At 37.8% G+C, this 14942-nt stretch overlaps 1 protein-coding gene across 1 annotated transcript in view; it reads left to right on the top strand.

Annotated features, from left to right (window-relative positions):
• MSH2 (mutS homolog 2) overlaps positions 1-14942 on the top strand; it is a 47674-nt gene that overhangs the window by 18307 nt on the left and 14425 nt on the right. Inside the window, exons 7-9 of the mRNA XM_066546297.1 lie at positions 6848-7047; positions 12063-12172; positions 14197-14320. Of these exons, the coding sequence (XP_066402394.1) occupies positions 6848-7047; positions 12063-12172; positions 14197-14320 (434 nt within the window). The remainder of the gene's footprint in view (positions 1-6847; positions 7048-12062; positions 12173-14196; positions 14321-14942) is intronic.

Genomic DNA, 14942 nt, shown 5'->3' with positions numbered 1-14942 from the left:
TGGAGGAGAGGTTGCTCTGGTGAACAGCTTGTGATACTCGGACACAAGATTTTGGACCCTGAATGGTATTGGATGGCCAAATTGGTACAATTTCATTAAAACAGCAGTAAGGTTCTGACCACTTGCTTGGGATATTCTGTCTCATATGTAGGAATTGCTGGAGAGGTGTGTGCACAACTCATCCAGAAAGCAACATTCTGAGTTCCTGGGAATCAAAAACCTGGATTCAGATCTAGTGTCTTCAAAGTACTGGAGGAACTGGAGCCTGTTGTGAGCCCCTTCCAAAGCTGTTCCTGTGGCTTGGGTAAATGTTGCCATCAGCTGGAGCTGCCAGACACCAGAGCAACTTCTGGCTGTGCAAAGGCTCCAGTATGAGCTGAGTGGGGACTGAGATCAGTGATCCTAAGCCTGTGATGCATGACTAAAATAAAATGGCTTTTGATGGTATTAGTCTCTCTAAAGCTGCTGGTTCTTTATTCCTCAGGGTTTGTGTTACATTTATTTCTAATTATTTGCAAAGACTGCTCTAGTTTCATAAAAAAAAGTCTTTTTTGCATAACTAAGCACTTCCAAAATCATGTGTGGGTTGCTTAGATATTTTGCATTGTTATCTCTTTGTGCTTGTCTGAGAAATTTTGGATGTTATTTTTATAAATGCATGCAACAGCTCTGATTGTCTGAGGCAAAATGACTTGGGATGGTCAGTGTGATTTTTATGCTGCTGTGTGCTGAGTTAATAAAGTAATTTTTAGTTAGGATTGACAGTTCTGATTCAGGCTCCCATGTGCCAATTTTAGGTGTCTGCTTTAATGCTTCAAGGGCTGTAAAGCATACTGAAGTTCTTTGGCATGAAAAGAGCTTTGTAAATTTAAGGTCTCTACTGCCTACCTGAGGCAGCAAACTGGATGATGGCTGATTTTTGGGAGAGAGATGATTGTTTAGGGAACGACTTGGTCACCAGGAGGAGTTTATAAAGGGAGCTTAGGGGACAGTGCCTTGCTTATTTCTGGTTGGAAAAAAAAAATTCTGGTTGGAAAAAAAGAATTTGAAGTATTTATCTACTTCAAATTAGGCTTCCTCCAGGGTGTTAAAATAAAAAATGTGTGCCTTGTGTGGAAAAGAAAACCCAAATAGAGCAGGTAAGGTGGTGGGTATCATGGTTAAACATGTCCAGGGAGGATTTGCTTTGGCTACATTGGGTTAAGAAAAGATCTGAGTTTGAAAGAAACCTGAGGGAAACAAAATAATGGTGTGTGAGGTGTTTTTCCACTTTCCTTTGTGAAAACATGAAATTAAACTGATACAGCTGTGCATATTCTGAAACTCGTGGTGAGATGAAAGTCTCAGTGTATTTTAAAGCAGTCCTTAATATGCTGCTTTTGTAAGTGGTATTTCTTGATTAACATTCTGCATAATCAAGTAGAACAGTTGGACAGGAAAGTTGGTCTTAATATGCAGTCAAAAAAATTCTTTAGCAGGCAGAGAATTTATGTTCTTCAGAGGACTCAGCTGTTAGATAGTCAGGGGAGTTACAAACTTTAAAGTCTTCTTAAAAGTAAGTCAGCTTCTCCTGTAAGAGAGGGCATTCCTAGTTTATTTCAGTATTAACACTTTTCCCCATGTGTTATGTGAAATTCTTAGTATAGGTTTTTTTTTTTTCCTGAAAACATCTATGAATAATTGGGATTTAAAGTCACTACCCTGAAGTAATAACTAAATATTTATTACTCATTATTAAATATGTATTAGTGATTACATATGGATCCCAGTTTTGTGAAATGATAGGAAAAACCTCAGAGTCCTTTTTTTGAGCTTGGGAGAAATGTTTTCTTTCCTGCTTGGACAGAGAGGTGCAGAGCTGTTCAGGGTTTTGTAGAATGTTGGTGGAGGAAAGAATGAAATTTTAGGTGCTTTATAACTAATCTTCTTGCACACTGCTTTGTTGGGTTTTTGGGTTTTTTTGGTGGTTTTTTTATTTTTTGGTTTTTGTTTTTGTTTTGGGGTTTTTTTGTTGTTGGTTTGGGTTTTTGTTTTTGGGGTTTTTTTGCTGCTGGCCAATCCTGTTCAGGCATTATAAAGACTCTATTCCTTCTAACTGTGTTTTTTTATTTTAGTCTGTTAGTTTAGTTATTATTTCTACACACAGAGTTCTTTTCTTTCTTCATAAAAATCTGTATACAAATCTGGCATGGTTAATGCCTTTTTTTTTTCTATTTTCTTATTTTCCTATTTTCTTAAACTATTTTTCCTATTAACTTAAACTTTGATATTCAGCTGTGTAAAAATCTAGAAATAGAATTAAACCCTCCTGACAACATCTGCGTTGAGGCACCTTAAAATGGTGGTGGAAAATGCTGCACAGGTGTATCCAGGGAAGCAGAAATCTCATCTGGTGTCAGATGAGATGCAGACACCAGTGGAATGGAAGCAGCCTGTCGAGGCTCAGGCAAGTGTGTGACATATATTAGATTGAAAAAACCAGATTTTTGTTGTCTTTTTCTGTGTGTGTGTGTGTGGTACATTGGCCTTCTGTCAGAAGCTGGTTCAAGAGATGCCTCTTATTAAGAGTGAAGCAGGAAAAGGTGGAATGTTTTGAGTTGGAGTCTGGAATATCCAGCAGAAACGTGGAGATGAGTGGGGGTTTTCCTCTCTCTGTCTCCCAGAGCACACTAAGCCTAATGACACTTGTGAGAGCACAGAATTCAGGGCTGGTAAACAGCCATGGTTGTGCTTAGCAGGAATAAAAGGTGGTTACTGTTTCCAAATTAAAGAAAAGCACTTGTGCTGATTTTCTGTTACATTTGCTGCAGTCTTGTTCGGTGGTTTTGCAAATTTAAATAACTGTCTTGAAACAGATTTCCTTTGTTCTAGTGTGGTTTCACTACTTAGAATTGTTTCTGTTATCTTGACTGTGCTGCCTTGGATCTGGGGTGGAAAGTTTTGCCCTATTTTCCTTTCCTTTTGGCTGTGTGGCAGAAATGAGTTATCTAGTGTTGTCAGCTGTTGTTTGGTTACACTTTCTTAGCTTTTTAAATTTTCTTTCTTTTTGTATTTCCTTGGTTTTTTTCCCCCTTAGTTGAACTTTATATTAAAAACAATCTATGATTTGATTTCATTATTACTTGTGAGCATTATTCATGGCTTATGGTTGCATTACCTTTCTATTCAGCAGCCTTGTATGTATTCTTACCAAGAGAAAATTGTTATGCAAAATGTGGCATGAGCACAAACCTGTCAGATGTATCTTTGTGGTTGGCAAATGTAGGGGGGAAGATAGTACAGTACCAGGAAGGTCATGAAATGTTAGTCTAATTATCATGGTTTTGGCAGAGGAAAATTGTTCATGCTGATCTGAGAACTCTTTGAACTTGTCATTGTGGACAAAAGAGGAGGGGGAAAAAATAAATTAGAGCTTTCAAAATGCCTTTGACAGGTCTTATCCAAGAGGCTGTTGAACAAGCTGAGGGAGTCGTGGGATGAAAGTGAAGGGTTTGTTTGTGCAAAAGGCACAAATGGGGAAAAAACCCCTGGATCCTGGTAAAGATAAACTCAAGACTACAGAGGCTGTGCTTGAGATGTTCTTGAATGACTTATAGCAGCTGTGCAGAATTTAGTAAGTTTTCAGAAGTGATTCTGTGCATATGTCTATATGCTAGCATTACTGATTTTCTAAGGACCTTTTGGAAGAAAATCTAAGTTCTCTGACTTTAAACATGAGTCATGAGAGGGCAAGATAGCATCTGATGTTGATGGTGAACTTGAATTTTGCACATTCTTGCATGTGTGAAATTGGTCATCAAAATAAGAAAAAGAAGTAGTTTTTATACTTGAAATTTCAAAGTTGAAATCAAGGGGTAGTCAGTAGTTTAAGCAGGTTGGATTCACCCAGAAAACTCTTGTTTCCTGCTGCAGGCAGGAATAGTATTTCTCTGGATTAAAATTCACTTTGATAATGGATATACATTCCAAATGTGTCTTGCTTTCTTCCTGGTGCTTTTTTAAAGTGAAGAAATATTGGGATTTTTTTAAAGTGAAGTAAGGTGGTTTTAAACCAGAAATTCATGCCATTTTCATCACAATAAAACTTGAAGGTATTTGCAACTAGTTCCTATTTATGGGTTGATGGTGGGGTGGTATTTTGATAGTGGAGAAATAATAAATAAGTTTACAGATATTGTGTAATACCTGGGAAGTGAGAGGACAGAACATCAGGCAGTACAAGCTCTTGTGTGTTTGCCATGACTGTAACTGCTGAAGACCAGGGAAGGTAACAGTGGGAATACATGGATGTGCTAAATGGAGAAGTTTAGAATAAATCCTGCTTTGTTTTTGCCAAAGGAATTGTTTCCAGATTACAGGACTAAAAATGGCCAAGCTGCTTTGTTCCTGTGGGGAGGTTCATGTTGGCAAGTTGGTTCCTTCTCTAATCCCTTAGGGGGGAGGGAACACATCTGGTTGGTGGGCTTGTTTTTAGGCTGTTGTATTAGGTGTCTTTAGTTTGATTCAGTTCTTATTGCTTCTTTCCCTCAATATCTAAACAATATCTGGTGTGTAAAAGCTGTGTTTGGTCACTGGTGGCTGCTGGCACTTCTGAGAGAAGAGTTTGTGATGCGAGCCCTAAGTGAGGTGTGCTGGGTAAATGGAAGGGATTTGTGATAAACATGGCAATGTATTTGCTGTGGTGAGATTGTGTAGTTCTTGTTATTCCTCCAAACCATTGACAGAAGTCTGAAAGGTAAAAATCGTGCTCAGAAACACCAGCAGGGATCAGAATGGAAAATTGCTTGGCTTTTATGATATTTCTCATACAAGTCCTGTTCTGTGTTCTTGCAGTAGGTATCTTCAGTGTTTTCCTGTCTATTTCTGACAAGCTCTGTGTACATGCTGGAACTTTATTGTTTCTTTTGGAAGTAAAGCACCCTTACGTGTCAGTAATGTCAGTCTCTCAATTTAGGTATTAAGGCTGCAGTTGAGTGGATAAACATAGAGGTAGGATCCTTCTCTGATCTTTTCAGTGGTTTTTTTTTTTTGGTATAATACAGAAGATTCACTGGAGTGTGGGAGTAGAATACTTTCTGAAACAGAAGGAATTTTTTGTATACAGAGATGTACCTGTCCAGGGCTCTCTGCCTCTTGTGTTGCTTTAGCCAAAGCCTTTGTTTCCTGGCTTTGCTAATTACCTGAGGCGGTGGACTGTGTTAACCCCTGTGTAGTGTTGCCAGTGTCTGGCACTCTGCACAGCACTGCAGTGTGTAATGTAGAGATTACTGCTGTCAGAATGACAAAAAAATTGTAATTTCCAATGCAGTTTGCAAGTGCAGATGTTACTGTAATTGAAACAAATGCATTTCTCTGTCAGTAAGCAAAGCAGCAGGAATAATGTGGTGGAAGCTGTCCTTTCCTTGCTTGCATGTCTCTAGATAAAATTACCTTCTCTGCTGAAGCAAAGATATTGATAGATATTATTAACCAGAAATCAGCCCAGTATGTAATGTGGGGAGGTCTCTGAAGGAGGCAGAGCCCTTCCTTGGTGTTCTGAAAGTGTGATCAAAGAACACTGACCTCCCAGCGTTCCAAAATTAACAACATCCGAGTTCTTTTTTTAACTGCAAATGCAAAATGTGTAGAGATGGCAATATTAACTGATGCACAAAGCCCCAAAAATGTATGAAAATGTGCTAGATGTTTCTAGTGGAGAGATACAATTTAATGCACTGTCACTTCTTATTGAGATTTATGCTTGCTTTCAGCACTTAAAGAATATTTATTTCACTATTTTAAAACCCCCATACCTAAAATTAAAAAAAAAAAAAAGAAAAAAAATAACCAGAAAAAACCCCAGACAAAATACCAAACCAAAATGTCAGGGAGCAACAACAAGGGAAGGCAAGCTGGGAGTCAGTGGTGACAAGGGTGGCAGGCAGTACCCTCATTGGTGAGAATGCAGTCCCCCAGTGCCTGCCATGAGGCAAACAGTGGTTTGGAAGTAGTTGGCATGGATTTGCAGAGGGAAGATCGTGGCTGGCTAACCCAGTAGCCTTCTACAATAGATAAACTAGGTGGTTGGATAAGGGAAGAGCAGGAAATGCTGCTTCTTGTGGCTTGAGCTGTCGCTGTCCCCTGTTACATCTCACAAAGCAGGGACCAGGTCAGTAGAGGATCGCTGGTCAGTACAGTGTGGTGCACTGCAAACTCACCCGGCTGCCAGGCTCAGGGGCATGCAGTCCCCCTGGAGGTCAGTCACAAGGGCTCTGTTCCAGGGCTTGACCCTGGGACCATCCCTGGGGATACCCAGGATGTGCAGCTGGCTGTAGCTGTGGCCCTGCTTTGAGCAGGGGTTGGAGTGGTCAGTACCCAGAGGTGCCTTCCCATCCTGTGGTCCAGGCTTGCACAGCTGCAGTGTCCATGTTGGCCTTGACCACAGGGAGGTAAACTCTGCCAGCTGTGGGGGTTTTTTCCCTGCTTAATACCTCTTCTTCCATAGAGTGTTGGAAGACTTTTTTGCTCGTGAAGGGAAAGGATTAATCTCAAAGTCAGTTCTGAGTCAGCTTTACCTACAGGATAGATGTTGGTATTTGCACTTGGAACAATTGCAAATACCCACAATTGCATTCCAGTGCTGTTCATTAGAAACTTTGACTGTTCAAAACTACAGAAGCTTGACATGGGTTAAATCTCCTTGCTTTCTTAGCTCATGTGTTGTCCTGTTTTCATTTGTTTTTTTTTTTTTTTTAAACCAGTGGATACAGCCACAGAGAAAATACAGATAGAAATTGTCAGATAATTAGTGATATAAAAGAATTACAGATCATGCCATGCTAATCATGGTTATGAATTTCTCGTGTAGGTTGAATTTGGTTGAAGCTTTTGTGATGGATCCAGAGCTACGTCAGTGCCTCCAGGAGGATCTGTTACGTCGCTTTCCAGACCTCAACCGGCTGGCAAAGAAATTTCAGAGACAAGCAGCAAACTTACAAGACTGTTACAGAATGTTCCAGGCTATCAATCAACTCCCTAATGTTGTACAAGCACTAGAGAAACATGAAGGTATTGCTACCTCCAACTATTCCCAATGTTTTGTGGTGTACTGATGATGCAAAGAAATAGAGCGTAGATTTCCAAAGATGACTTTTTTCCCTTTGTACTTTTGTTGCAGGAATAAAGCTTTAAACACATTTGAATTTTAAATGAGCTGAAATTCCAAAATGCCAATCAGATACTTAAGAATATTCATAGCCAAATCTTTGCAGGAAAATGTGTTCCAGTTAGTGTGTGTAGCTGGGATGCTTGAACTGCTGGGTGGTGGTGTGGGAATCTTTGACATAGACTTGTCTCTAGGGATTCCTGACCAGCTGTGTGTGTGCTGTGATCTTACAAACAAGATGCCATTCATACAACAGTGTTGTCATCCACTCTGGGTTGTAATTACACACAAAATCCCCCCAGTTTAAGTATTAGTAGTATAACTCAAATGGCTTTTTTTTAATCATAATGCTCCTGTATTTGATACAAGTAACATGGCAGGATTTCCTCCAGTCCTCATTAGTAGGAAGCATAATGCTGTGACAAGCAAGTCTAGAAAGTACAAAAGCTGCTTTTTTTTTTCTTTTTCTGTGTATTACCAAGAAAATACAGAATAAGATCAGCATTCAATTTAGCAATAGCAGTTCTACCAGAAAGCTCATTTCTATTGAAGCCCATTAATTTGTTAGAAATTCCCTTTGTGTAAAGCAAGCACCAAAGCCTGAAAAACAAATATTGTTTGAAATTGTATGGCTACAAAAATTTCTTTCCTCTATTTGAGTAGAAAATAAAGCTACCAGTGTCTTACACTATTCTGTACTACAGTTTTACAACTTCAAGTAATGAAACTTCTACAATATTAATCTTAAAATAAATCAATTTTTGGTTATTGGCTGTGTTATTTCCAAGAGCATTTAAGATCTGAAACTCTGAAGGAACTGACAGATATAACTCTTTTGCTTGTTTTTGTTTTTAAAGAGCTGTGTCACTCTTCAGCTGCCTCAGTTGTGTCCATTTGGCTTTTCCAAACAGACTCTGCTTGTTTTAGCCTTGACATAGAGCTCTTGGATTCCCATCCTCTACTGAGGTGTTAGTTCAGAATGCTGGCTTCCTGTCTTTACTTCTTTTTATATTAGTTACCATTTGGATCAACAGAGTTCCTGTGTCATAACACTGGGGTAGGAAAACAATTCCATTTTTAGAGTTTTGAGGAGCAAGCTGTGTAAGGCAAACTGCTCGCCATATGGAAAAGTTAATAGACTGCAAAAGGTTCTTCCTGTTCTACACATGAATCAGTTGGACTTAGGGCAATCACCAGCAGTATATTAAAGATAGTTTAAAATAGGTGGTGTGTTATTTTTATTTTTCTTTGTGCTTGTGCCACCTGTTCAAAGTACATGAATGGTCTGGTAATTTTCAATGTACATGAATGATTCAGACTGGATCTGGTAATTTCTCTGTTTCTGACTGTACAGAATGTTGTAACTCATCAAGGGATGGAAAGTCAGAAAGATTTTTGACAATTCTGAGTATGTGCCAGTTTCAGAACTCCCTTGCCTATGAATGGCTGTGGGGATATGGAGCAGCTATGGGGATAGAGAACAACCCCAAAGCCATCAGCTGTGACTGCCTTTCCCTCAAAATGAAGCATTGCTTTGTTGAAATCCTTGTTTTTATGGGTGGTGAAAGCTGAGGAGGGGGGTGATGAGTGGAGATGGCTTTTTTCTGGTTTGGCCATAAGAAGTCTGCATAAGATGGAAAAGAACTCTGAGTCATCAAATCATTTTGCTCTAGCTGGCAAAAGGGAGCAGTTGTTCATTACTCAGATTGCTGGGGCATGAAATTTGGGTCCTTTACAAGATTTCTGTCTTCAAGAAGCTGCTGAAGCATCTTCCCTCCTATCTCAAACAAACACTCTTTAAGTGTGTAAATATGCAGGATACAGGAACTGTTTGCTGGGTGTCAGTTGTGTTTTTTCCATGCTGTATACAGTGACTGAATACCCCTTACTGCTTGTTTCAGTGCTGTTCTTTCCCAGACTTTTGCACTGGTGTCTTACAGCCTGTTGTGATCAAACTTGGCTGTTTCCCATCCTTTGTCAGATCCAACTGATTATTCCTTACTCATAGTGGAAACGCATTTATCTATCAATGTGTCATCTTACTCAGTGCTACACTTTACTTCATTTCTATTAGCCCAGTTTTCAAGGTGTTGATCTATTTCTGATTTATCTTATTCCAATATAAGCTACTGATAGCTTCCCTATTGTTTATTTTAGTGACATTTATAAGCAGCCTTCTTTTCTGTGTTAATATAACTTCACGCATCTTAAAAAGATAAATGCTTCTCTGAGCCCTGGAGGAACTGATGTCCTTTCAGCTTGTTCATCTTTTGCAAGTGGGTGATGTGCTCTTTATCTACACTCTGGTCATGGCATAAATCACAGATCTTGCACCTTGGCACCTCCTGTGACAGCATGCTGAATGCTTTAGAAGAGCCCACGTTAGCTCTGCAGAGTCCCCTTTGTCTCAGGCATTCAGTTTTTCAGACAGATGTTGTACCATGTGGATATTATCTACCTGTAGAAAACCTATACTGTATTTTATCCCCATTTCCATTGTTCTTTTCCTTTCATCCCACTTTCCATTGCACTATCAAAATGACTGGTGCACTTAATCATTGGGATTGGTCTGTTTTGCCAGGATAGAGCAGTGTCATTTTGCTGCCAAACTAACTGTGTGTTTCAAGTCTGAAGATTAGTGTTTTATTTTAATTGCCAGACAACATTTTTAAACCATATTAATAGTCAAGTCTTTAACATGTGTAATAAACACTTGTCTGTGCTTCAGTAAGTAAATTATGGTTTAAATTAAAACCTGCACCTGGGCACAGATAGGCTCTGTGATCAATATGCATCTCTGCTTTTGATGGTGCAAAGCTCTATTAGACTTTCTCTCAGTGGTTACTTTCCATCCTAATAATGTTGAGTAGGTGCAAAAGAGCATTTTTTTTTACTATGCATCTTTTCTATGAGTTAATGAATACAGGTGCAAGATGTTAGAGTTTAATTTAGAATTTTTCAGTGGTGTTTCTTGCTCATATTCTTGTAATGCCAGGTGTTCTAAGAAAAGCATGTGCAAATAACTTCTGTAAACCCTCATTATTCGCTGACTCCACTGTTTTATTTCCTTCAAGTGCTGGATACCAAGTTTGAAGTTGGATTAAAAGTCAAAATAAATTTTGCAATGTATCAGTTGGACCCATATAAATGAATGTATGTAAATACATCAGTATTTTATTTACTTAATAAATTAATGTATTCTAATTCTATTATATTCCAACTTTTGAATGTGACATCTTTCTGTGCTGTCTGAGGCGTACCCTTCAAGTTTAAATAATGAAATGGCATCATGAAACTTCCCAACTCAAGAAAACAAATTAAAATAGCTACTTTAAGTTCAAGCACAATTGTTTTTCATTGATTCAAGAATATTGAAGCTCATTTCATTGTGTATGCCATGTATTCAGTCAGCTGGAGCACTGGGAACTGCTAAGCCCACTCTGAAGAATGGACATGAACTTTTTCTGCTCTTCAGTTTCTTTCTTCTTTGTTGGCTGCTTTTATTTTATAGGTTGGTTTAGATGTGTCTTCTTACAGGAGGGGAAAAAAACCAAGATATTAAGAGAGCAAGCAAGAAATTTGGAATTGAAAACAATCTTTATTTCATATCTCTTGGTTTTGAAGGTTTTTAATCAGCAGAAAACTCCATTTTTGCAAGTTCAGTAATCTCTCAACAAGATGTAATCTTTTTTCTCAATTAATAGATATTAGTCAGTTTAGAGCTTTCACTTTAAAAGTTTAAAGGACTGGGGAAGCAAAAAGGCATGATAGAAAAAGAAATCAAACCAAACTTTTTCTTTCTACTTCAGCTGAGAGAGGAGAGATTCACTTGGGTAATCATGGCCTCACTGTGTAACTTCTATAAATTTCTGTGGCACTTTTTCTTAGGAAAGGCTAGGACTTCTTTCTTAGTCTGGTAAGAAATTGAGAGGCTCTGGAATATCCAGAGCTTAATTCTGTATTTCTCTGTTAATGTGCAAAGTAAACATTAGAGGCAGCAACATGATTCTGTACATAATTCAGTGAGTCTAAGCTCATAGTATCGGATTCATTTTGAGGCATTTTTTATATATAATATAGTCAATAATGCTAATCCTTCTGTGATTAAATCATAACTTGAAGTGGCTGCAAAGATGTAAACTTGCATTTGCTGACAGAACGTTTCCACAGCTGGCTGCTGGATATAGGTGCTTATTTGGAGCTTATGTGTACCTGAAGAAAATACTTCCTTCACAAATTTGGCAATATCTGTGCATGTTAATTTAATTATGAACTGCTCTTGGTGTTCAATGCTTTTGGTGTTCCATGGACTTCCAGCCAATATGTGTTCTGTGCAGTTTGACTTGGTGCTACAGAGTATCTCTGTTAATTTTGATGCCTTCCTGTCTAGTGGAAGGAAGTTACTGCAAAGACCTGGTTATAACATGTGGCCTTTTTTTGTGGAAAACAAAAGCTGATAACATACACTTCAGTTGCTATGTCCATATTGTAATTACCAAATATTTCCAGTATTACGTAATATTTTATTAAGAAGAATTAAAAGCTGTGAGTGTGGAAGGTAAGACCCACATTTTTTGCAGAAGGCATGTCAACTTTTTATGTGCAAGAATTGGTAATATTCAGACAATGGGTTTGCTTTTATACTGTTGTTTGTTGTTTTACTCACAGTAGAAGGGAATTAATACCCCCAGTTATGAACAAAGGTGACAGAATAGATACAGGCTTAATCAGAATGTAGATGGGATATTTAGAAAAATATCCCACCAATTTTAGAAAAAGGTACATGTGTTTCAGTGAAATAGTCATAGCCCATCTTTGTAAAATTCACCAGCTGAGCAGTTGTGTTGTTTATCTTGGATAAGTGAATTCTGGTAAATCTGTGGGGGTTTGTGAATGATAATTTTTTTGTTTGTAACAGGAGCTCACCAGATGTTGTTGTTGGCTGTATTTATAACACCTCTTAATGATATCTGCTCTGACTTCTCAAAGTTTCTGGAGATGATAGAAACAACATTGGACATGGAAAAGGTATGAAATGTTGTGTGGGCAGGGTTTACTCAGCAGTTAAGGTTTCTTATTGAGCTTTGCAATCTGCTCTATATGAACTAAATTTAATTGATCATCCGTATTAAGTAGCTAGTGATAATTTAGCTGTATATAGAAATATATGTTGCATTTAGAAATATATGAAGGCTGTTATTAATATATCAGAGTATTCAACAGGATATTCACCCACTATCTGAAATTATCCAGCCAGTGAAAAAATGCTTTGGGTGCATTGATGTTGTGGACCTGAAACTATTTTTTAAAGATCTCATCAGTATTAAAAGTGGAGAAGTAATTTTGTCATTTCCCTACTTTGTATTTTTAAAGTTACGGTGATATGTCTCAAATCCAAGATGTAGCCTAGGATATGTTTATTACTTGGGAAGTCTTTTAGGATTCTCTTTTTTTTTATTAACCAGGGGTTAGGATTATCCTAAGTGAAGGTCTCAGCTGACTGCAGAAATAAGAGAACTACCTAAACATGTGCCAGACCTGGCAGGAAGGGCCATTTGTTGAACTTGTGAGAACTGCAGTGGGTTAAAAATTTTGAACTTTGCGTACTTTTCTCCAAAGGCAGGAGCACTGTGTTTTCTTTCTTTGTATTGTGTTGTGCATCCATCAACTGCATTTTACTGTTTATGGAAGGACTTGTTTGATTGACATGTTGCTGTAATTTGTGATGTATGGTAATGAAGAAATTTATAGCTTTATACCAGTTACAGACCATCTGTTGATGCAGTTTGTGTGCCCTGGGACTCTGTTTTCTTTAAAAGTAACAGCTGTTTAAGCCTTCACCCTTCATAGTCCAGCTCTTCAAGTTTCTTTTCAGGTTCTACTTTAAAAATGTTTTGTTGTCCTTCTAAACAGAATAACAAGTCAGTTATTTTTAGTCAAATCCCATGGAATCTGGCATGTTAAGCTTGATTTTTCCCCACCTTCAAGGTACTGGAAAATGTCTATAGATAAGCCAACACTGGTTTTACCAGAAGAATAAACCTTGTCCCTATGAACATTAGAATCTGAACTTTGACTTGAAATACCTCTTGGATTTTGAGGGAGTTCAAATAATATAGGCAGTTCTATTCTGAGTGCAATTGAAGGATAGGTTGTCATAGCAACTAAATTATGTCAATAATCCATTCTAATATAAAAAGAAACATCTAAGTTCAAAAAGCGTGGGATATGGTTATTCATTTACCTAGCTGTAATAAAAGTTGAGAAACTGTCACTTCCATTCCTATTTATCTCAGAATCATAAGAGGCCTTTGAGAAACCATCTACTCCAACCTCCTCCTCAAGTCAGGGCAACTTCAAAGTTTGGTGGTGCTTTTGGTACATAGCCACCTGGCAGTGGAAGCACAGGGAAGGGAGAGAAAAAAAGATGAAATACAACAAAAAGATGAAATGCTTCATCCTTGCCTCTGAAAATTTAAGCTTAGAGGGAACCGTGTCTGCTTTTCAACTCAAGAGCTGGGTTGAAATTGGTAGGATTTTTGGTGACACTCTGTAGGTTTTTTCCTAAACCTCTAGAGTCTCTTTTAGGAGAGAGAAAATTACTGATTCAGAAACTTCACTTTCCAAAGGCTTCTTGTTTTGAAACACCCCATGCTCTGTCTTGATTAGCTGCCTAAGTCCAGGGTAGCAGAAATGATCATGTACATGACAATTTCATTCCCTCTGACTTCCCTTTTTACCCTGCCTACTGCTCAGTCATTTGTTTGCAAATAAATGTGCAGACAACTCCATTTCAGCTGAAAGGAGTCTGTTAAATTGGTATATTTTGGGTGTATGAAGTACATTATCTGAGAAAACAAGTATTTGAGATGTGTTTGTTTTGCAGTTGAACCAGACACCAGCTATCACAAACAACATTGCGTGACAACATTATATATTTGTAAAAAATTTAGTGTGAATTATGAAGTAAATTCATTTCACTGTGTATGATCAGGAAGATTTTTTTTTATTGCTTGTGTTCATATAAATTTTTTCCTGTTATTTTTCTCTAGGTGGAGAATCATGAATTTCTTGTCAAGGCTTCTTTTGATCCTAATTTAACAGAATTAAGAGAGAAGATGAATGAACTGGAAGAAAAAATGCAGTCCTTACTAAAGACTGCAGCCAAAGAACTAGGTAGGGTTTGGAACTGCCTTTCATTCATGTCCCCTTTGCAATCAGGTGATGAAAACTGGTATAAAGAAGTTAAAGGGTTAAAGGATGTTTGTATTATTATATGATTGAGTTGCACTGACTTTGGTTGTTGCAATGCAAGCTGTTGAAAACAGGGATTTTTAGCTTACAACTTTGCTTTAATTTTTTTAAGCATTCCAAATTATTTCAGAAATTATCGTATATGTTAGAGGATCCATTTTGTACTACTGTAACTCATCAAACTCTTGGCTAGCTCTAGTTCTGTTTTACATTCTTTGAGTACCTGCACTTTTTTTCCCCCCTTCTGTGCATTATCCTGTGTCCATTCAGCTTTCTTTTGATGCTCCTTTCAAAATGTAAGTCATAAGCAAATGAGACATTTAAAGTGTTGATTATCCTATGCAGAAAATTCCATGTGCAGCTGATGAATCAGGCATTGAAATATCAACTTTAAGAAAAAGAAAAAGCCACCAACTTTTAATACAAATATTGCAAAGAAAATTGACAACACTATACTTACTTTGGGTTACACATTTAAGAGCTTGCATTTTTTTGGGGTTTTTTTGTTTGTTTGTTTTTTGGTTTTTTTTTGTTTTGTTATGAT

This window comes from Molothrus aeneus, chromosome 3, assembly GCF_037042795.1.
Source record: "Molothrus aeneus isolate 106 chromosome 3, BPBGC_Maene_1.0, whole genome shotgun sequence".
Lineage (NCBI taxonomy): Eukaryota > Metazoa > Chordata > Aves > Passeriformes > Icteridae > Molothrus > Molothrus aeneus.
The sequence above is the reverse complement of the archived record's forward strand: the minus strand, read 5'-3'. Positions and strand labels throughout refer to the sequence as shown.